The sequence below is a fragment of the Apteryx mantelli genome, chromosome 8 (assembly GCF_036417845.1).
Source record: "Apteryx mantelli isolate bAptMan1 chromosome 8, bAptMan1.hap1, whole genome shotgun sequence".
NCBI classification, from domain to species: domain Eukaryota; kingdom Metazoa; phylum Chordata; class Aves; order Apterygiformes; family Apterygidae; genus Apteryx; species Apteryx mantelli.
In genome coordinates, this window is record NC_089985.1 from 42336267 (window position 1) to 42360343 (window position 24077).

The 24077-nt window shown below is 44.2% G+C and overlaps 1 protein-coding gene across 2 annotated transcripts; it reads right to left on the reverse strand.

The window, feature by feature from the left end:
* Window positions 1-10436: 10436 nt before the first annotated feature.
* On the reverse strand, window positions 10437-23354 carry PTGER3 (prostaglandin E receptor 3). Of its 2 annotated transcripts, XM_067301400.1 has the most exons (3): window positions 22518-23354; window positions 13626-13956; window positions 10437-11960 (listed from the first exon to the last, which is right to left on the reverse strand). In XM_067301400.1, the coding sequence occupies exons 1-2, from the start codon at window positions 23352-23354 to the stop codon at window positions 13669-13671; spliced, it is 1125 nt and encodes a 374-aa protein (XP_067157501.1). In that variant the 3' UTR covers window positions 10437-11960; window positions 13626-13668. The 2 variants fall into 2 exon arrangements, with proteins under 2 accessions (XP_067157501.1, XP_013800548.2); XM_013945094.2 differs by having other exon boundaries at window positions 10437-13956.
* Window positions 23355-24077: the final 723 nt, after the last annotated feature.

Consider the following 24077-nt stretch of genomic DNA (forward strand, 5'->3'; position numbering starts at 1 on the left):
GAGCTACATCCTGAATTGTATCCTCATAAACCCAGCTGTGATCTGCAGGACTTAACCTTGTAAATACCTTTCTGGTCCCGTAGCTCTTGCCAGCATTTCTTGGAAAAGATCCACTGGGTCCAAAATTGCTGGGCAAAAGCAGCCTATGGATTGCAATCTCCTGCTTCACAGTTAAGACAAGATTTGATTATTCCCGATTTGAATGTCATCAAAAATTATTTTATGTCAACTGGAGGCAGCTGGAGGTTGGTTCTTCTTTTCCTTTGCATCCATAGTTGCAGATATTGCTTACTTACCCCCTCACAAATGGTACCTGAAAGCTGGGGAGCCAGCCCTTATAATGCAGCTCCTTCAGCTCTGATTTTGTAGATGTCCTGCTCAGCTATCACAAAAAATTCTTGCTGGACTTACTTAGCTAAATGTCTTCATTGAATACCTGAGCAAGGAAGAAACTACGCATGGAAAGCTGCCTAGGTTTAGAGTTGGGATTAGATAGGAACAAATATGATAGCACACAAGTGTGCTGTTACTGTATGCAGATGATCCTGCATAAATGTGAAATAAATAGGCATCTAATTTATTCGCCATCACTCAAAATCGGATCCTGGGTTTACTGAAATCTAGCACCATTTGAAAGGAGTTGAGGAATGTTCTCAGGACACTTTGAATGTGGGACTCGGTGACTGAAGTGCCGATGTGTCATTGAAAGTCACTGGAACATGAACTCCTAAATTATGAAAGCCGGAATTAGGTGTGCGAATGGTTTAGATAATTCATCCAGGATGAAAAAAAAACAGGCTTTTATTGTGTGGGTGTGATCCAAAATACTCCACTGAATATACAGATTCTTACATGTGACCGGTCAGATGCTCTCACTTATTATAAATATCTGTTTACCTTAAAGGCCGTTTTCTTATATGCCTTTGATAATCCATTATATCATTTTTATTTGAAAATTTTTATTTTCTGCCTTTGTCACTGTGTTTCTGAAGTGTCAAAATAGTATTCTTAAGATCTTAATTTTCACATCATGAAAAAAATAGCTGCTGCATTGTTTTTGTAATTGTATTGGGGCATCTCTTAAATTTCCTCTGGGCCAAATATTAACTCATTAATATTAACTCATATAGCAAATCCTCAAAGAAAGTCAGTGGGATTTATTTGTTTGGGTATGAGCTGTCTACTGGATATTATTATACTTTTGTAGCAGAACCTGAAAAAAAATCTTGTTTTGTTTCATAATTCATTGAAACTTAAATTAGTTACTTTCACTGAAAGTCCCTTAAAGCTTCCAAGCAAATTCAGATCTAATTTTCAGCCAGAAACAGGTGACTTCAGATGAGTTGTCCTCAGATGCTCACAGGATTGAATCTGCACCAGACCCTCAGCATATCTCTGAGAAGGAAAATGAAAAATACCATGAAGGGCCCTGCAGCCCTTCTCATGTTGCAAAACTTGGAGCTGTAACCGGGCCAGGACATGCTCTTATCGGCACCATGGCCCCTCTGCAGTCTTTCCTGATTTTGAGCAAGCACAGAGTCTGACTGTGCACATAAATTTTGGTATGAGCCAGCAGTGGAAAAGTGTGCTCCGCACGTGGAGAACGCCCTGGGTCATGAGTGGCTGCAGCCGAGTTTCTGCACATGTCCCAGTGCGGGCGCAGCCCCGAAGGACTGGGAGTCAGTGGAACTGCACCAGCTCTGAAATAAGTTGGTAGGCGATGGCTGTGTTTAGGATCTACTTTTGCTGTCTTAGCAGGATTTGAGTCAACAAAACACACTTTACATAGATCCCAAAGTTCCTGTAACTTTGTATAGAAACTTACAGGTCCTTAAAAAGCTTTTTTTCCTTGTACATCATGTGCTTGGGTAGCTTTCTGGTACCTCTTGGCAATTAAATCTATTAGTTGTCATTCTTCCTGCCATTTTTCAAGCTGCAATAGGGTTTTTTTGGTTCCATCCCTCTTAATTCATGACCTTTAATGCTGTCTTGCACTCTTCATTTATCAAGTTTTCTTTTTAAACTGAGATCAAATTAACTGATAAAAGGAAACTTAAAATTAGATGTTTTGTGGGGTCAAAAGACTGGGTGGTCAGCTGTTTCCATCACCATGTGTGGGAGTTTCACTGAACATCAGTAAGAACAGAGCTACATCAATATTGCATTAGAAAATCCATTTCTCCACTGTGTCTGCATTTATGTTTGCAGGCAGGATACGCGTCACATAGCAGCTTATCAGATCAGCAAGAGCTCGGTGGTGGTCGGCCATCTCAGCAGGAAAGGCTGGTGCCATGGTTTCATTTCAAAGCTTTTCCAAAGAGTCTGTGTAGAGAGTCCTTGTCACATGTTCTGCCAGTCTCCTTCCCACCTTGAGGAGCTCCATCAGTCACCTTTGTGCCATTTCTCTTTGAATTTAGGCTGATTTAATCATTCTGGTTGTAACCGTTACTTTGAGTATGTAGCTGTAAGGTAAAGCTCAAGCCGTGAGCTGTTGCAAAGACTGCCCACCCAAAACAGCATAACGGAGGTTAAGAATAAGTTCACAGTTCACCTTTTATTCTCATTTATATTTACAAGCATTTACCTTTTCATGATTAACAGGGCTGGTTGTGAGCTCTACCTCGTTTTTACACTGTCCTCTTATCTTATTGACTTTTAAATAGGATTCCTCTTGCTGTATTCTACTTTAAAAATCGCATTTCAAGCTAAGAGCTGAGAACTGCTAGTTCCCTGGCAACTTTCTGATTTCATAGGCCCACTTCTGCTTCCACTGATATCACTGGCAAGCTGTCGCATAATTTCAAGACAATCCCATTCAGCTCTTAGCCCTTGTGTTTGACAACTGGAGACAACATCAGCCCTTTCAGCTACCTGACCCCAAAATCTTACCAGCTATTGAAGTATCTATCTGAACCGTTACTCTGAAATGATAAGCTAGACAGAAAATTGTAAATGAATGGAAAAAAACATTAAATAAAATGGTGATAAGTGATTTGAACGTGCTAACCACTGTTGGAGTGCTGCAGGAAAGGTTTTACGCTATCTCTCTGTAGATTATCTATCTATCATCTCCTTTACAACTCTTGAGACTTATCAGTGTGCTATGAAGTTTTTTTCCTAAATTATTTAAACTTAGCTACAAATGTCAAATAAATGAAAAAAATACAGTCTGGGATTTGTTACTCTTGCTTTCTAAAGCTTATGTTTAATTAATTTAATTTTAATTAGAAGTGGCTCTCTCAGGCGTATGAGGTCTTACTTTGTTGCATAGGGGCTGTATGAAAGCTTAACACCTCCTCCTTGCTAGCTTCGTTTTTCTTGCTCTTCTGGGGAGAGTGACTCATGCATCACCCCCGTCACCATTCAATTTCCTTATTCTTCCGCTGTATAGCAAACACATCTGTTTCTTGCAATTACTTTATTGTGCATGATTTGGCTTTTATTTTATTTGCTTGTTTTGCACATAAACACATTAGGGAGTGTTGTGTGTGTACAACCTGCTCACTTTTAAATCCGTGTGATATTGGTGCACAGAGATAATGATCAGCACCGAGATCATCTGTTGATTCTCTTCCTCTTCTCAGCAAAGATCATTTGCACGTGTGTGTGAGAAAGGAGGCGATGTTGTCGGTAAGGCTTTGCTTAAAGCATTGCTATGGCTGCCTTAAAGCAGGCCGACGTTTCGTGTGACAGGTGCCTCGCACGCAGGTAGGGCGTAAGCAGGGAGCCGGCGGCCCGCGAGGCCGGGCGCCATGGGGCTCTCGCCTCTCACCGGGGCAGCGGTGGTGCTGGCCACCGGCCAGCCTGGGACAACCACTGGGAGTGGTGGTGGCCCTGCCTGCCATTGGGTGCGGGAGCCCTAATCGCAGGCACGAGGTCTCCGGCACGCCTGGGCACGAGCTCCAGGAGCTTGCAGCAGAGCAGCTCGACCAGTTTTGACCCAGAGGCCATTGAGGCAACCATTGCTCGGGTGTTTTGCTGGCCCAAAATCAGTTTGCTAAATCAGCATTTCTGATATAATGTGCAGCAAGCATTGAATGGAAGAGGAAAAAGCCCTGGAGTGCTGACGGGATGCTACCGGACAGAAAACGGTGTGCAGGCCCCTACCGAGCCCCGTGCTGCGGGCGAGCCGATGGCGCTCTGTCCGTCCGGCAGGCCCACCGGCCTCGCAGAGGAAGGCCCGCTGGTGAAGCAGCCCGCTCCTGCACCCCTCTGGTGTGGGCTGCCTTCGAGCGTGGCTCCAATGCGAATGGAAGCGCAACTGGTAGGGAAAGGAGCATTTCACCCCCGAGCAAAAACCAAAGCCCCAGGCTCGCTTTTGTCCTGCTGCCCGCAGCAACCGAGGATGCTATGTACAGAATTATAAATACTCCAGTAAAGGTGCTGGTGCCAGAAATAAGTGGAATTTTTTTCCTCAGGAAGTTGACCCAGGGGAACCTTGGGTAAATTCTTTCTCTTATATATCAAGGCTACCAAACAGAAAGATGGCCAAACCAGTGGGAAGCCAGCAGACAAAACCCCCCCACTAATGTTCACTTCAGACTTTGCTTTCCTGATTGCATGAATTCACTGGTGCACCACTGATCCCGGACAAATTACTGCACCCACACAGTGCAGTTAGGTGAGGAGTTGGTCCGCGTTGCAAGCGCTCCATTCCCTGGCCCTGGCTGCCGCACAGCCGGATGAAGCGCTGCTATTGTGCGTTTCTAAGGACTGGGTTCACTCTTTTGCTCTGAGCTTATGTTTTTTCTAGCTACTGGCAGACTATTGCTTGGAAAATCTGTTAATTTGTTCTCATTCAATAGGGACTACTGCAGGGCCATGAAGCCGTTCCAAAGCAACCACAACGCAGGGCACTGTTTTGGAGTACTCCTATGGGCTGCCTCCCTTAGCGGTGGCTCTCAACATCAGTTTTTAATCGATGGCAAAGTACAGAACCTAGAGCTTTTGCTCACAGGTCATATTTTGCTCATCAGTCACATCATCATACTAGCTGTTCACGTTTGCCCATGTGTAGTGAAAATTAATTGATGGTGAATATTTTCAGCTCTGCAGTGACATGATAGGTTGAGAAAACTTAAACTGCTTTTGATATTATTAGTTGCACACCACTGATTTAAAGATATTCATTTAGCCTTTGTGGTTGTTGACATTAATTCCTGCACCCAGGTAGCTCATGTAGGAAATGTTTAAATGATGAATAGGCTTCTGCCCTGTGCTTTCAGTCCAGTGGACACCTACATGTTGTACATGTACGTTGGTACGACACATACATGTGCGTACTTTAGGGCAAGACTCACAGAGGTTCTTCTCTCAGTCAGTAAATGGAGAGATTCCTATAAATAGGGTCTTCAAGAGATTTCTTACTCTAGGTGCTCAGAATTCTTGACTGATGTAGTTAATGTGCAGTGACAAAAGAAGACAATCTGCAAAGTCTGGCTAGATAGGTTCATGACAGTTTGTTACAACAGGAATTGTTTCTCTCTCCTCTATCGTCATCTTTTCCTTTCTAGAGCTTTTATCTGCACTGTTGTTTCGTGGGCTTAAACCGAGATGTGTATTACACTGTAGTTACAGCTGATTTTATCATATTGCCCCAAACCTGTGGAAATTCCTTTACAGATGCTTAGAATTCAGTTTGACCATTGTAGTGCATTTGTTGATCTAGACATAAACTAAAGCATTTTAAGCCTTTTGTGGATGCTGTTGTCCTGGTTTACAAAAGGCTCTGCATCAGTCTAATGAAATAGTTTGAAGGTGAATTGAATCTAACTGTGCAAGTTCAGCATGTGCATAGAGCTGAAGGAACCGTCCCTGTTTGTAGCGGCCTGGCGCAGAGCTGTCCGTGGGCTGCACTGCCGGAGCTCTGCCGCGACTTGTCCTTGGGCATCCTCCCGGCTGAGGTAGCTCCTGCGCTTGGCGGTTAGGACTTCAGGGGCATCCGCTCACCCAGGAAACAGGCCACAGTAGAGGGGAGACTCTTCTTTAAGAACAATAGCCAGGGAAAGCTATAATTTGAAACAAATCATCAGAATTGATAAGCATGAGCTTTGCTCATTATGTCTTATCTGTGTATTAGTCAGCGCCCATTTCTCTGGGGTTCCAGTTCAAATTGAAACGTGGTACAGCCACAAGACAATTAATATAAATCTACAGAGAAGTAAGGGAACAGGCAGGACATTTGAAATAAGGGACAATCACATAAAATTACTTGTTGTTTCTCTTCCAAAGATCATTTAATTTAGGTCAAGAGAAATTCATGATGACATTTCACTGACTCACCAGAGGAGCACATTGAAATGCATTGTGGTGGATGTTTGGATCGGCCCTTTCTAATGACATTTCAAGTGTATTAGTGGAGTTGTTGTGTTGCTGCTCTTCAGTAGAAGTTTGCTTTAGAAGCCTAGAAAAGTTCTGTGCTAAAATTACAAAATGTGGCTTATTTGTGGAAAAGACATTTGAGCAGATAGATAACGTTTTCTTTGTTATTTTAGGTGCAGAGGGATTTCCTGAAAATAGAGGAAACTAATCCAGAGTGGACCCATTTCTTGCTTCCACTATGTTCACCTGTGAGTAACACTATTGCAGATGTGAATATATCCAGTTGAAACATCTAATTCACTCATAATTCAGAATCAAACTAACTGATTTTTTTTACTTTTAGTAAGGCAAATGCTACCTAATTGTGATTCCATTCCAGTGGCATGAAATTTTAAGGGAAAATACAGAAATGACAAGGCTGCCATATTCTAGGAAAACCTATTCATCATCTTCTGATCTTCCAGAATAAGAACCATCCGTTCATTGTGACTGAATTCTGCCTTTTTCTGATATACCTGTGGCAGAAACATCACTGTAGTGCCTTAGTTAACTAGTGTTCTGGAAAAACGTCTTTGTGGGTAAAAGGCCAAGAAGCATTTTGGAATTCCAGTTGGTTTGTGATTAACTCTGTGCTTAGAAATGCTCGGCAAATGATTTTTGAGATATTCCTCTTTATTGTCACAACAGCAATTTCATATACGTGTGGACTGGAATGTGTAACAGGTAGTGAACAGAACTGCCATCTGCTCTCCAGGAAGATACTTCGCTGTGTGTTAGGGTCTGTAATTCCTGTAGGAGTGAGATACCACCACCGTTGGGAAATGGCTAATACTTGTCTTTTCCTTCTTGTTTTAAAATTTCTTCAACAAAAGTTCTTCACTGACACTGGCAAACACTGATGATCTCAAGAAACTGAAGGCAACCCAATATGAATGTGAAAATGCGGAATAAAAGAACCAACTTCATAATGCTGTGCTAAGTAGTTCCAGAAGACGGTCGTGTAACATATTGGATCCTGCTGTAGGGACAGGTAGGCAAGTGTGTGAGGTGTTTTGGCGAGCTTTAGATGCAGCAGCAGTCAGAATTTGGTAGTTTTGCACTTGCCTATCTTCCTGCCCCGGACCCCTGGGACTCGGGGGGCGGGGGGGGGGGGGGGAGTGTAGGTGCCTGTGGGACATGCATACTTGTGCAGTTAAATGGCAGCTGTGTTTTCAGGATCTCAGCAGTGTGTAAGTGCTTATCTTGAATGACTCCTGCGGCATTAAATAATAATTTTTCTGATTTAGCTGTGAGATCCCAGTCAGTCTTTCTGTCTCACTTGGTGACAGCTTAAACATACTGCTTTTTTAATCTGTTCTCTTTCATAAAAAAAATAATGCTGATGATGTAAGTTGTTCTGGTTTTACATCTCATGGAATCCTTACAAGTGCAAAAACATAAGTGCTAACCAAACAAAAAATATCCCTCTTAGGAGTGTAGTAGTAGGAACACAGAACATATGTATTTGGCAAAAGAAAGTCATACATCTCTTGCCTCAATCAGCATAAACAAAACTCTCTTGTAATGTATTCTGTTATAATTGTCTTTCTCCTAAACTGATATTGGTAAATGAAAATAATGATTGATATCAATGTTAAAGAAGCAGATATACTAAAGGGAAAATTTCAGACTGGACATGCAAATATAAGAGTATTTCAGTCTCTTATTCGCAAGAGGGAGTATTTTAAAGTCATTTCTGGTTTTAATTTCATTACAGAACCTCTAAGTTTCTCCACGTTATGTTAAATGCCATATATGGAGCATGTGCATATATCCTTCTGCACGATATCCTGCAGTAACTTCTGTACTGTATGTTCATCTATTATTGATTCAGCTGTGGCTAGTTTCCCCTTGGGGAAGGTGCTGCACTGTTATGCATGGCCTCAGCTCTTCACTCCCTGCATTTCCAGTGGGTTCCGGCTCGCGGCAGAGCTGTGTCCCTGCTCTCTATCGCGGCACAGATGCTATGGCCACAACCTTCCTTAATGCACCCCAGGTCCAGGCACCTGCCCTCTGGAAGCAGGTCCTCAGGGCTCTTGCCTTTTCCCCTTCAGCGTGGAGCTTGCTAAACCATCCAGGAATCCTGTGGGAACTGAACAGCCTTTGCTGAGGAAGTTTCCACATGCTGACCCCCTTACCTTGAGCACGTTATGCATCGGGACAGCACAACTTCCTAACTGGCCTGCCCTCCTTACGCTCATGTGCCCTTCGGTGAACTTCAGCATCTGTGGAAGGTCATGGATAGGCTTTACGCACTGACTGAGGAATTGGCTACTGAGCACAGCATTTGTAGAAGTAGGTGGTGGCCTTTCTCTTGCTTATACTGGGATTTTTTGTGCTTGAAACCACAGTTTCATAATGTAGTGACAAAACTGCCTTAAGATATTTTCACAAGCCCTTTACCAAGCTCTTTGCTATCAAACAGGATAGTTCAGTGGCTTGTACTGTAAACTGGATCAGTAAGCCGATCCAGTTTAAAAATAATTCTTTTAAATTAAAAAACAAACAGCACAACCCACAAAAACCTGTGAAATCATCAAACTGTAGCACAGCTGTAGGAATAAATGAGGACATCCTCATTTTAGAGGATATGGGAAAGAGGTGGGAACACCTTAAGCAAGGGGGGGGGGGGGGGGCGGGCTGCAGGTCTGATCACCAGAATAGCCTCTGACACACTGCTTTGCTTAAATGTTTTGCGTGTAGCGATGGGGAGCTCAGGAAGTACAGATCAGATGCAGGCATTTGCAAAAGCCTGATCCTGCTTCCTTTTCTTATCCAGACCCTACAATGAAACAAGCTAGGGCTTAAAATGAATCAGGATCTGGTCTCACATTCAAAGTCTATATTGATGCAGTAAAATAAAGGCAGCCTTCTTCAGCAGAACAGCAACACGCCTACAGACAGATGTCGCTAGCTGGAAGACTGTGTGCAGGTAAAATCCAATGAAAGTAAACCTGTTAAGATTTGAAGTGTTAGGTTAGCAGGTGGTGCTTTTGCAAAATGCATTTAACCATTTTTTTTTTGGAAGGCTTGCTACTAATTATTTTTCATCTTTTAATTCTTTACGTAGTAGGATCAATCATTCTTCATTCCCTGCCCACTGCAAATGCTGTAGAGATGTTTTTCATCACTTTTTGTATTTCTCCCTGTTTTAAAGTCATAAATATCCCACTGGAATTATTACTACAAGCTGAAATGTGTATTTTAATCTGGTGTCATGTTGGCTAGATCTAAAAGTGAATTGAGGGATCTCATTTTTAGGTGCTTGGAGGTGTGTGTCACACCATCCTGGGACAGCAGTGCTGTGGGATGGGGAGGGACTGGAGCTCACAGCTCCATTCCCCCCTTAGCCAGCCAGCTCCGCTGCATCATCACACCTCTGCCTTTGCTTATCGACCTGATAAGTAAAATAACATACGAGAGCTATGATTGTGCCCAAACACTGCCCAAGAAGAAGAGCACTTACGGTGTCTGTCTGTGCCCTGCCTTCACATCCAACAATGCTAAAAGCACTATGTTCTAAATTACTTTACATCCCAGATTATACAGATGTGGCACAAGAAGTATCAGTTGTAACGCACCAGAACAAATCATGGAGTTAAATTAAGGAAGAATTAAAATCTTAAATACAGGAAAAGCTACCATTAGTTAAATTCAACAATAAAACTAAATTACTTTTCTCCTGATCTTTTGAGAAGAAAAATTTGGGGCTTTCCTCCTCATGGGAGAACTTCCCTTTGGCATTGAGGAGACCAGGATACTTAACAGAGGAGAAGGGATTACTTGTTTCCAGTCAGCTGCTCAGGAAGGTAATGCAAAGCCCGAAGAACGCTGCTTTTGCATAAACAGAAGCGTTCTTTAAACAGCTTATATTGTGTTCGTTTCAGTGAAACGACTTGAGCAGCTGCTATGCTAATTCTCCAAAAAAGGATCCACTACCCATAGGTACCAACCAAGTCAGCTCAGCGCCGGGTCCATAACTGACACTTGGGGGTTGCACTTTCACTGAGGTCTGCTTCAGGTTGCAGTTGTGAAGTTATGTTCCAGGAAGGCGTAATCAAGGAAACAGAGACCAGTTACTCTGCTGAACTTTTATTCTGACTGATGCAACACGCATTTATTTGTTACACAAACAAGCTAGTTTTTCAGGCGAACAATGATCTCAAAATAGTTTTTCCATACACTACTGTTTCCATAAAATCTTTGACAGCAGTACAACATATTAAAACCAGTCTTAGAAATACTACTGTAGTGAAATTTAAATACATCACATAGAAGATATCTTTAAAGATATGTAACAAAAATACACCTTCCCACTCAAACAAATAAATGGGAAATACAAACTTTCATTTATGCTAAAGATCTTTGAATTCATTTTTGAAAGTGCATTCTTCCAGCCATGTCATGTTATGTCAGTCACGGCTGGCAAATAGTGCTTAAACTCCTTTTCTGTAAACAAGTTAAAAGCAGACATTCTTTCCCATTTTCTGGTATTTAAAGTATCTTCTTCATATTACTGCATCCAAAGACAGACAGAATTGCCTTTTTCTCCTTATTTAAGAATGTATCCTATTTTACTACGAAAAGTCATGAAGGAACTCAATTATTTTAAGCAAACTAAAGCGAAATCATCCCCAATGCTTAGGAGTAACAACCCTGTGTCTGTTCAATCTAGAACAGAACAATGATCCACGTAAGCAGCTGACGTAAGGCAACGACACGTTTTAGCTGTTCTTTCATTACCACAAATTTCATTGTTTGCGTACAGGAAAAACTAGAATTTTCCTATTGCCACTCTATAAAGAGCTGATAAAAAGGAGCACTGATTCACTCTTTCTCCCAGACCTTCTCCTCCCTAGCTAGCCCAGTTAGGAACCCAGAGTAAGCTGTATCCTATTTAAGTGCTGCTATTCAGAAACTTCTTGACAAAGAATGATTCACTATAATTATTAAGGTCATCCTGACATACTTTACAAGCAACGAGCTTGTTTATTTGTTTTAAAAAGCTAATGTACATAAATTGAACAATACTAATCCTTTGGACAGAACAGATTTTTTACATTCCAAAATAATTTAAAAAAAAAGTACAAATCATGCAAGGCACTTTATCAAAGAGAATGAGTAAATTTTTTATTTTAAAATACACATTTCACTGTGTTTCCCAAAGTGCGCATCAGTAAATGAGCTAAAGGCTAGCGGTACTGTCCACACGCAGGCAGGGGCAGCTCCGCGGGGGCTGCCGGGGGCGCAGCTCCCGCCGTCTCAAGGCACGGCCAGCCAGGTTCCTCCTCGCTGCTGGGGCGTGAATGCCGCCGGCTGCACGTGGCACTTGGGGGTTTTGCTGTAGAAACCAGCCAGAGCAATTGTTGCATCAGCAATTTAAGATCAGAATGACACGTTGTGTTCAGATGGAGGAGAGTCAGAGCTCACGCTGAGGCGGAGAGCAGAAATGCTTCAGCAGCTGATGACACTGGCCCAGGTACGTGGAGCGACTGAGTCACAGCAGCCGGGCGCCCCGCCGGGACACCGGCGGCGTAGCCTACCTGTCCGCTGACAACAGCAGGCTTCAGTCCCTGCTTCCTCACTCAGATGACTTGTAACTGAAAAAGCAATTTGTTTTATATTCCCATTAAATTGCAGCGGATGATGAGTATTTATAAAATAAAGGCAGTAGCTTACAAAATGTCAAAGTGCCTCACTGTGGTTTTAGGCTGGCTCTTAAATTAAAAGAAAGACATTAGCTTTTAGGTCACACTAAACCCCCAGATATATTTAGACCCATACAGAGAGTGGATTCTGCTGCCAAATTATTTTTCTTTGACTGTTATGAAGATAAGCAATTAGAAAACTCAGGAGCAGAATAGGAAGAGTGAGTAGCCATCTCCTTTAGTAGTTACTTTTATAAAAAAAGGAAGAGAGGTAAAAATATAGGTTCTAGGCAAGAAATTCCTAGCAGTTGCAGGATTATATTTACCTTTAAGGTCCCTGAATTTGATATTATATGGCATATAATATATGGTATAAAACTACACAACATATTGTATTTGCATCTAATTTGGACCCAAAAGGCCATGAAATGGGAGATATTTGAGGCTATAAAAGTGTAAAGGAAATGGGAAGGAAAATGTAGTTCTTATATAAAAACAAACTTCAGATATGATACACGTGGATTAGAACTCATTTTTTAATCAAACCTGAAAGTTACCTGGGAGAAAGGTAATGACTCCTGACTAATGCACATACTGCTACCCAGCTCTTCCAGTCTGTTCTATTTTTAAAATTCCCAAGGCCGCCATATCTCTCAAATTCATATTTTGGGGGGAGGGAAGAAAGAGATCTGTTGCTCTCAGGAAGTATTTTGGCCACTTTGCAGGGTATTTTAGCAATGAAGAAGCTTTGAGTGGCACCCCCATTTCTTAAGAATCATTCATTGTTCATTTTATTCCTGGGCATATGCATTGCCAAATAAAACTACCCATATAAAAGCAGTATTTTTGGCTTTGCAAGCCTTTGCCAGTAATTTACAGGAGGAGGAACATTTACTGTCTCTTACAACCTCTTTATCACTCTCTCCATCTGCTCAAAGTAGTTTTACAGTGTGCTTTGCTAACAGCAATTCTTGTTATGCCTGAGTATTTCACAGGCTGCTATTTAAAACAAAAAATCATAGATTTCTCACTTGTACTCTTCGTCCTAATGCTACACCTACTCAGCAGATGAGCTTACTTTAGTACTCACACAAAATGAATATTTATCAGGGCAAGTCCATGTGTCATAAGACTCATAGTACTTTCACACCACCATCATTGCTTTGACACCTTTTCAATTTTAAGCCACTGAAATCCAGAGGAAGTCTCCTAATTTTGTCTTCCTTTAATTCTTGTATTTTTGAACCTTTCTCCCCCACACACCTCTTAGCATTAAGATTATATACAGGAGTAGGTCTCTTTAGTAATTTAACTGTTGAATCTATGTTCCAAGTGTCTCCTGATATGAAAATCACTTTTTGTCCCTTAATGCAAGAAAAATCCTTCCAAATATATTTTAGGCACACAAAAAGTAATGTTCTGCAGCTCAGTTATGAATTGCAATGACAACAGAATTTAGCAACAAAACCAATTCCTTTTTCTATACTTGAGAATTTCTGGCACATAGGATATATAATTATTTGGCACTCTAAGTCCATTCAGTAATACCATTTTCAGCTATTATGCAGACACTAACATGCTACAGATACCCCAATTCACAGTAAGATTTAAAACTACTTGTTGGCAAAAGTAGTTTCCATGCAAATTGATCAATATTCCTTCATGCTGTTGTCCGTCTGATTTCCTCTGTTAATGTGATTGATCTGTCTTTCCATTCGTTGTTAGAGCACTTGGAGACAGCACTGGCTGCTTGACAGAACTTCTGGAGGAGAATCTTTCGCAGTAGCAGATAAACCCATGGATCCAGTATCTGATTGAGTGAGGCCAAGCGCACAGGTGTCAAGAAGAAATTGCATTCTTTCTGCAGTTCTGAGTTTTGGGCTGTACTGGAGAATTCTCTGCAGTGTTCAAAAGACGCGTGGCTGAAGATCATTTTCAACATCGTTATCTAAGGAAAGTTAGGAGGAAAAATGATATATTTTAAGAGACCATATCTGTATCACTATATGCAAATATCCCAGAAGACAAAATTCTGTTGCAGGTTTTTTTCCTCCCTCATTCAAGTCAAAGCAATATCACAGCATGTAAGTAAAGAACACAATGACTGAGACTGAGAGAGTGGCTCTGTCTCTGTGTGTAAAATGAGAGTGATAAAAATGCTACCTTCCAGCTATCAGTCAGATTGATTTATGGATGTCATGGCAAAATGAGAAAGAACATGCTGCTTCCCTGATTGAGACAGAACAGAAAGTTGTGTACTAAATCCTAGTGAATCAAGATGGACTTGCTAGAATGGGAAATTACTGACCTTGCAAAACTGACTTGAAGGTACTCATTTTACCATTATCATATTATCATAATTGTAATGAACAGCTGGATAACTCATAATGAGTAGAGCTGTTCAAAATTATGTTATGAACAGTAAATGTCAGAAAAAATAATTTCAAATATAAAAATATCTTCATTTATTTTTTAAAAGCTAAGCTGTTTTATTCAATGACTTTCTAAATTTTAAGCTTTGATTTTAAGCTGGACCATTCCATTTATGAACTGAGCCAAATTAAAAAAAAAGGTTAATAAAAGTGTTCTGGGCTAGGATTGAGAACACATTTTAAGTCAACATAAAAATGTATTTCTGTCTTTTTGCTTTTTCAAAAGCTGCAGGCTGCATTTTGTGTTAACCTAACCTATATTTCCTCCTATTTTTTCCCCTCAATTCAGCTCCCTCAGTGACTAGAGTAATACATTTAGGATTTCGTTTCCCACAACATCCAAGCTGGCTTGACTGAGAGGTGGTAGTTACACTGTAAAATCATAACCATATAAAAATGTTTCCCACAAGTAGCACTGTCTGTGATTGATATCATCCATACTTCATGACACAGCTCAGCGAGCTCTGGCCTGGGAGCCAAGGGCCACGTGCAGGTGGACTGGGGGGACTCGCTGCAAGCAGGGGCAGCAGCATCTTCATATGCAGCCCTAGTTAGGCAGCACCGAGCAACAGGGGTTATGCCATGGGTAAGTATTACATGGCTGGCACACATCAGAGCATAATAAGTGGTCAGCTTTTCTTTATAGGTGGCTAGGCCAAACATGCTGCAATAGAGTCAGAAATTTATGCAATTTATTCAGAAAAGCCAGAGAACAGGCAGCACTGAGTAATACTTTCACCCCCAAATCGAAGATAATTTTATCACTTGCATTTCAAAGTGCCAACTGCTGTATTCCAGCACCAGCAGACGGAGATGCCAGTGATTTTATTTTATTTTTTTAAATATCATCAAGATGTCAGAGAATATTTGTGCTGTTGGTATGCTTTATGAAGAGGGGAAGGCAACAGGCAGGATCTGTTTTTCTTACGGTTTGCTACAAGGCTTACAATCTTTACAGGACTTATCAACTGAGGATTGCACTATAATGATACAATCAACTAAAATAACAGTACTTCATGCGTCATCACTTTCCAACTTAAGATATAAACTCGCATTATGAGTATCAATGAAATGAGCTTCACATAATTGGGACACCTTTATTCTCATGTTACAGCCTGGAAAAGACACCGCCAAGGGCTGAACTGATTTGCTACAGATTGCACTGAAAACCTGCGATGGAAGGAGAACTCAGCTCAGGATGTAGTGCTCCAGCCACAAGATCACTGTCTATTAGCAGGCCGCTGTTTATTCAGGTAAAAATAGTGAGCAGCCTTTTTTTGTCTTTTAAAGCTAGTGAGATAGTTCTGGGTGTCATGAGGCTTTCATACACTAACAGAAAACTATGGGAAATATGAATCACATTTTGAAAGATATCAAAGATATATTTACTTTTCCATGGTTTAGTTGGTGACTGCTGTCTAAAGTTTCCCCTGAGCTTTCTGTATTAACTGCAGCTGTTTTTAAATATAATACCATTTTAAGGGCATTTAGTTGCTTCTCTACAGATAAGACTACTCTAGATTTTGTATTGCAAAGTGTTTTCCCAGGAGCTTATAAACATTTTCTGAGCAGACATTTGGCATGGAACTTGCTGCCAAGGGATGTGTCTGTCAGCTGCGTACTGAGGAAATACCTGTGCTCTTAGACCTGGCTGTGACGCACAGTGAAGCTCTTGGATGCTTTAAAGCAGGGCGGGAAAGGAAAAAGAGCTGATGTGAGGACAGGGCCTCCTTTCCTACGTATGTGAGCTACCTCAGAGCTGGCCTTGTTGCTGGCTACCTAGCCCAAACCATCAACTAAACCACAGTAATGTGAACTGACTTAGACATGTGGGAAGCCAGGAGTAGAGCCTAAGTGCTATTTTCTCTGTACAGCTAGGCCAGGGCTATTGAATGCTGAGTTTTCCTGCATGGGTCCTTCTTCTGCTTGCAAATCTTTTCTGAACATAACTTGAATATCTTGACTGGTTGAAGTTACTGTCTCGAAATCCTGCAGAATTGGGATGCAGTACGTCCACAAGCTTTGGTGTGTCCACAGTGTATACATATCAAGGACATGGTGTAGCCCATGCACAATGGCTCTGACGTACAATTTGATTTACTGTGTTTGCAAACGTCAGTGGTACCATATACTAAATAGACTGGCAGCCAGTCCTGAAAATGCAGGCAACAGCCTGAGGGACTGCATTCATAATTCATTATTCAAAGCCCTTCCGCCTTTCAGAAGAATCAGCACAATCTGCATCAGGCCGACTGATCCTGGGCCAGGTCTTCTCCCAGAATGGCAGCTTCAGAGGGCAGTATCGTCCCCCAGTGCCATTTTTGGATTGTTGCTGTGGCTGGAAACAGGGACAGTCAAAGGAACAGTCATGAGGAAGAGTAACCAGGGAGCAGAGGCTATAGGGGAGGATTTTTATGTTCAGAGGATCTTCTGGGTACCAGATCAATAACCATATGTTGACCCTGAGAAAGACTTGCAGGGCAGTAAAGTAGACTTTTGTTTGTTTGTTTCTTTAAATAGGAGCAATTGAGGATTCCATCTGCTATATTTAATTTAAAATAAAGATCAGAAGAATTAACCATTGGTAGAGTTTTAAAAAAAATACTGGCTAGATACAGATCCAGACTGCATTGTTGTGCACCAGACCTACACAACCGCATGATTCAAACTACTTCCTCCTCCTCCGCCCTTTCCAGATATTTAATTAAGATAATGTCATAGTCGCAGCTTCGCCTATATGTGTCCGTAACATCTGCATTCTGTGTCCATCCAGATTCTACCATCACCCCATCCCGACTGGGATGTAAGGCATTGCCATACTATCAATAGTAGCACTATTATGTAAATATGCCTGTGCCCATGTTACAGCAAACGGAAACCAAACAATATTTGTCCTTCCGCATATCTGGATTACTTTCTTCCAGATCGGCTCCCCTAGCCCTTCTTTTTGTGACCTCTGCAATAGCTCTGGTTTGGCAGCCCTTGCTGTCTTGTTCTTTTGTGAGTGGATCCATGGAACTGCAAAAAATATTACACCAATAAAATACATTTCTCAAGCAGCCAACTGCTGCTTATTTTTGTCTTTATTACCTAATATTCCTCTACTGGAATATCTGTCAGACCATCAATTGCTCTACTGAAAATTTTATTTCAGTTTGATATTCTTATAGGTTGTTTATCATAGCCTGTATTGGTCTTCTAAATTAATTAAAAGAAAAACTATAAATGCCCAGAGTCACAACATCATGTGGAATAAAGTCAACGGAATTACACTATTTATGCTAATAAGAAGTTTGATCATCAGATCCATCTGTTTACACTGCTGCTCATCTCCCATTTGTCCTAATCTGGTGCTTAAAAAATTCCCTCGTGTAGAGCAGAGAGCTGTAGAAGGAACGGAGGATTCTCCTGCTGAAGTACAAATAGTGACAGTGACTGTTGTTGGTGAGTGAACTGTGCAGATGCCATGATGGAGAGGATATGATTTTTCCTTGTAAAAAACTAACAATATCCTATCTACCACCGTATTTGAAAATAAAAATCACAACTTTGTCTCACTAAAATTTTAGGCCTCACTCCCACCAGCTCTGCTGGCACTGAGGCCGAATGAAAGCCTTCAGTTCGAGTAAGCCAAGGGTTACTGCAGACTCAGAGAACTCCAGCTTCCCAGAACGGACAAGGAATTTCTTTTTAAGTAGAACTACTGCCTGCAGCGGGCGAAGCCGAGACAAGTCCAGCCAACTGACCACTCAGGGGCGTTTGGCAGCCGCATTAGCCAAACTTGTAGGGACACCCCCTCAATGTGGCTCGATTGACAAGGAACTGGAAAGGATCTCATTTCTGTGGCACCTGACTACCTGTATTAGCAACCTTCTCTTTGCAGTAGGGCTCTTCACTGCCTCCTGGGGTGCACGGACCACAGATGTAACAGAAATAATATTTCCCGCTAACAGGAGCTTCTTAGAGTCGGTTCTGCATCGCCTCCATGCTGCTCTCTGCCCCGCAGCAGCGCGCATCTGGCACAACTGCGCGCAGTCCCCTCTCATCTTCCCGTCCCACAGGACACTCATCTGCAGGGCGGCCTCAAGCAAACCACTTCTCTGCCTCTGTGAAATGAGTAACAGTGAAATCATTTGCAGTTGTGGGAGAATTACTGGAGAAGGATGAGGATTTTCGTAAGAAGAACGCGGTTCCAGGAGATGATAATGCAGGGGTGCAGGACAAGTCCCAGTCACGTCTAACAGGCTTCCAAGGAGAACAAATATGCAGTCTGATTTTCACCACTTGGTTGTGATCTTATGTGGCAAAACACAGTCCAGCAAAAGCCAGGCTTTCCTTGTCAGCATGGCCAAAATGAAATGATCCATACACTAGGGCAATTTTGGCAATCTGAAACGGGCTGGCTAGTCCAGCCTCAGACAGAAGTGAAGCATTAGTGGGAGAAGAGTTACTGATTCATAGAAAAGAAGTGATCTGTTTTCCTTGCAGTTCAGTGGTAGCAGTATCTTTTTCCTTTAAATAAATGTGCTTCCCATAACTATATTTTGTACATCTAAAGATATTATAAAATACTGTATTTTTAATAAAAATACCTGTATAGAAGAATGTATTTGATTTCCATCTGACAGGAGGGTTAAAGAGGTCTTTTAATAGGAAAAGTAGCATAATACATGAGCATTTCTGCTTTAAATACCCTTGAGACTATCCTGTGAGTGAATGGATTTTGTAGTCCGGAGCTACTGAAAGAATTATTATGAGAAATACAGTCTGTCTGCACCTGTGTTTCTGCACAAACAAGGAATAGCTTTCTCTCTTTTACCTCAGACGGATTCAATCTGCCGTTGGCTTATTTCAGTGACTATGTTCAATAGTTACATACCAAAATAAATAAAAGATTAATGCAAACTGGAAACCACATATGATAAAGAAATGCAACTTAGTTAAGTGGAACATTTTTCCAGGTTCGCTGTGCTGAATGCAAGCAAGATCTTGACTGCACCAAAAAAAGGAGAGCTGATACCTGCATTACAAATACTGTTCCTCTCTTCTACCAAATACAGCACAAATCAAGAAAAAGAGGGACACTTCTTTGAAGCATTTAGAGCACAGCCTAGTTTGCTATTATCAGAAGTTCACTTTTCTGTTAACTCACATTTGATTTTGTCACTTCCCTCAATAGATGAAGCCTAAAAAACACTATTTGGGTAAAGAGGCACTGTTTACCTAACAGGAATAGTTGTCAGAATCCATCAGTTCTCAGTTACAAAATTCAGATTTCTTTCTGTTTTTCAAGTCAAAAATCTCCTCTGAAAATCCCTGGATTCTTGTTTAAACTGGATATCTTTAACTGCTAAATGGGAGGTTATACTTAGGCTTTCTCTATGCGAGATACTCGTCCTGCTTTCAAATTTCACTCAGAGCGGGGTATCCTCGTTGTACTGGCATTAGTCCATGCTCACTCTTCCAGAGGGGGCATCACAGTCTGGCTTCTTACTCCTAGTACATTCTTTGTAGCTGTATAGAAAATATTAAAATGTATGTATACAAAATCTGCTATAATTGTGACTCCTGATTTTGAGCATACGAAGCCTGGAGGGAGCACTGCTCATGAGACAGGGAGGTTTTACCCAGCCGGGTCTCTGCAGGGCACGTCACTGGCTCTGCAGCGTCGCTGTCGCACAGCGAAGCAGATTGTTCACAGACGCACTCTGAACTCCCGTATGTGACCAGCTGGGCAGCAGTCACACCCGAACGCAACAGGCTGCCGGCGAGTACTGGTCCGCTGCCTCCGCGACTGACGGGGAGACCTCAGGCTCCTGCACCGAGGTCAGGGCTGGCCTCCCACGCGCCTTTCCGCCCTGACTGTCAGGGATCTCTGCTGGCTCTTGCCAGCAACCTGAATATTTTCTGATGGTACCAATGTTTCTCAAAGCAGCCCCTGCTTTAACTCATCCCCGCTCCGCAGCGGCCTCCCCTCCGCTGCCCACAGACCCACTCAGTGAAGCGGGGGCAGGCTATATTCACTGGGCTTGTGACTTTTGAAACTGCAGAAACATCACTGGAAGGAAAAAGCACTGAGAGGACTCGCTGCACCATCACTGATTTTTCTGAGTATTCAGGTTTTGAAAGAAGAGGGAAGAGCACCTGATGTTGGGCATTTTTGCTCAATGCTACGGGGCTGCTTAAACCCAACCTGCGCAACAGCCCCAGCTGCCTGCCACCTCTGCTGCAAAGGACACGGCAGCACCTGCTTCTGAACAGAACACAAAAACAGTGACCGAGGGGCAAATACACGTCCTTGACTGAATCCTAGCAATTGTTATCTAATTTTTCCATCTGTTTAATTATGGGCAAGCATGGAGCAGTAACTTTTGTGAAAGTAAAAAAATTTTACTGTTTCCCTTTGGGACTGAAGTGTGCACATCAGCAGGACTCTGAATAGCTTCTAAGGAGACGTGGCCCAATAGTGGAAAAGGTTAACCAAGACGCCTAGGACTGAGGGCAGAGTTAATGCAGTGGGGCGCTGAAGGAGTGGTACGACAGTGCCCTGGTTTAAGTTATCAGAAATAACTTCCCCTGGGGTTTTAGGAGTAGAACATTGTTCTTTGCTCTCAAGTTCTCTGAATTTGCAGCGTGGTTTCAAGGTTACTTTTGTTACAAGCTATTAACCATCTCTATAAAGTTAATTTAGGGCCTCTGATATATTTTTTGACTTATGTTTTCTGTTTTGGAGATTTGATGAGATTTACAAGGATAACATTACTAAACTAATTTGTTTTATATTTTTACCTCATTCACACGAACATTAGCTCTGTCAGCCATTCCTCTTACTATAGCTCCATTAATAAGAACTCGAGCTCTCTGTACATAGGAAGGAAGAAAAGTCCTTCTCAGACCATGAAGTAGCTGTCACGTAGCTTCATAATTATTATAGCTATCTACACCTCTTTCTTGCTTAAGGACCCCAAGGAAAAAGAATCCAAAAATCACACTGTCCTCTGCCAGCAGAATAAGCTGCCCTTTTTACCTGGCGTACAGGACACAGGATTCCTAGATGTGCCCTCATCCCATACGGCAAAGAGAGACCTGGATTCATACTTCTCTGCTCCTAAATCATGAGAAGGGATTTATCCCAGTTTGTCGGGGGGGGGGGGGGGAAGAGGGACATAAAAACGAGGAAGAACAAAGCAGAGGAAAGATCTGCAAAGGTTCTTTAAAAGAGAACACTGCCCTAAATAAGATATAGTGAACAATCTTATGAAAACCAGAAGCTACTTGCAAAGGCACAAGTCACTTTTTTTTTTTTTCTCATAAAGCATTAAAGTAGGGGTTTGCCACAAAGTGGGAGTAAATAAAAAGTATTAGATGACTCTTTCCCATTAGCACGGGGCTTCATCTCAATAATGTTTGGATAAACTTCTTCACAGGCTCCCCCAGATGAGGAGCAAGGAGGTACTGGTTTCCCGTGTTTCACCATCTCCAGACCCTATTTGTGCTAGCAAGTAGGTAAAAGCTCCCTGTCGAGCCTCAGAGGGCAGCAGGAGCACAGACATGTCCTGCTGCCGGAGCCCATTGCCAGCACCGCTCTTTCCACCTTCCCCGTAAACCTCTCCATCGTTTGCCCACTGCTTGTGGCTCCTTGCCACAGGCACTGCCAACTTCACTGTCTTTCTCCAAGACCCACAGTCTCCTCACATTCTGCCTTTTCCCTCTTTACAAGACCCTTATTTTCCTGATCATCCCTCCTCCTTTTGCTCCCATTCCTCAGTCTTATTTTTCCCAGTATGCTGAACTTCCGCAATCCTCATGAAGCTCTCCCAGTGTCTCCCCTACCAGTCTTCCCAGCCCGTCCTCCCCAAGGTTTTCTCCCTCGATTCACCTTCTCCCTGCTTTTTCTCCTACAAGGTCCTTCACGGTCATGCCATCCTTCCTGCTTTCCCCTCAAGTCCCCCCGTCTCCCGCTCCATCCCACACGCAGCCCCGTCTGTCAGCCGGGCCCTCTCGGGTTGCTCTGCTTCCCCTCTGCAGCGGGAGGCCCCAGGGCAGCCGTTCCCACAGCAGACAGACAGGCACCTACCAGCAGCGGCGACCAGCACACGGAGAGGACGCACATGATGCCCAGGAGCTGGATCAGCGTCTCCGTGGCGATCCGCCCCCACTGCTTGCTGGAGTGAGAGGCCGTGGCCTTGGTCCGGCAGCGAGACACCAGCGCCTCGATGGTCGCCAGGTTGCAGGCCACCGTGACGAAGAGGGAGGAGAGCCCCAGGAAAGCAAAGGTGGAGGCGAAGAAGACGCTGCCGGTGAAGGTGTCGTCCCCGGTGCTGATGAAGCACCAGGTGCCGGGCCACTGCAGCGTGTAGTGCCCCAGGCCGGCCACGGGCAGGAGGGCGAAGGCGGCCACGGCCAGCCAGATGCCCAGCAGCACCAGCCGCGTCACCCGGGTCTTCATGTGGCTGGCATACCAGTGGGGCGCGCGGATGGCCAGCACCCTCTCCACGGCCATGGCGCTCGCGATGAAGAGCGGGCAGAGCCCGAAGACAGTCATGCTGAAGCCGAAGAAGGTGCAGAGGTGGCCCGAGGGGTCCAGGGCGGCCCAGGCCTGGTTGGACAGGTAGACGGAGATGACGATGGGGCTGGTGAGCAGCTGCCCCGCCAGGTCGGTGAGGGCCAGGGAGCCGATGCAGAGCAGGAAGGAGCGCTTGCGCCGGTTCTCCTTGGCGCGGTAGCTGCGCGACACCAGCCCCATGGCCAGCGCGTTGCCCACCACGCCGGCGATCATCATGGTCAGCGGGAAGGCCACGGACACGGTGTCGCAGCCCGCCGCCGCCGCCCGGCCCGTGCCGTTGTCCCGCGGGCGCAGGGCGCCGGGCTCCGTGCCGTTGGGGCCGCCCCGGCACGGCGGCGTGCGGCTCATGCTGCCGCGTTGGCGCCGGGGCCGCGGCCGGGACCGGGACCGGGACCGGGGCGGCGCCGGGGCTCCGCGCCCCGTCCCATGACTGCGCGGTGCGGAGCGGATCGGATCGGCGCGGTGCGGCGCGGCCGGGCGCCGTGCGGCGGGGCGGGACCGGGGCGGGCGCCGGCACCGGGGCTGGGAGCGGGCGGAGCGCGGGGCCGCCCCGCCCCCGGCACCTGCGCCCCCCGCCCGGGACGCGCCGCGGGCGGAGCAGAGCAGAGCAGAGCCGAGCAGCCCCGGCCCCGCCGCTCGCGGCCCCTCGCGCCCCGAGCCGGAGGCGCCTCCCGTTTCTTGCGCTTTTCCTACTTCTTCCTTGCGCGGCGGCGCCTGGGCGCCCGCTGCCGGTTCCCGCACGCCCCGACCCGCGCCGCTCGCTAGCCGTGACCCTGCCGCTTCAGAGCTTTGCCCTGGCTACCGGCGTCCTTCCCTGCTCCTTTCCCCACCCGTTTAACTCTTATTGAGATCGTGCAACCGGCGCTTTGCAACCACCCGGGTTTTTAGTTTGAAGCTTGGATGGGAAAGCCGGGAAAGACATCTGCGCACAGCTGGCCAGTGTCGGCGCTCCCGCACGCTTGTGCGCCCGAGGTGCAAAGAATGGGACGTTCTTTCTCCTTTTCCTTTTCCTCTGCTGTGCGACATCCAGGACTCCCCATCCTTAGCACAGATTTCTGTTCACGTTCAGCT

Coding starts and splice junctions, on each gene's coding strand:
- PTGER3 (XM_067301400.1), bottom strand. CDS start 23,354: ATGAGCCGCACGCCGCCGTGCCGGGGCGGCCCCAACGGCACGGAGCCC. Junction 13,957..22,517: donor TGTGCTGGTCGCCGCTGCTG/GTAGGTGCCTGT, acceptor AACTTTCCTTAG/ATAACGATGTTGAAAATGAT.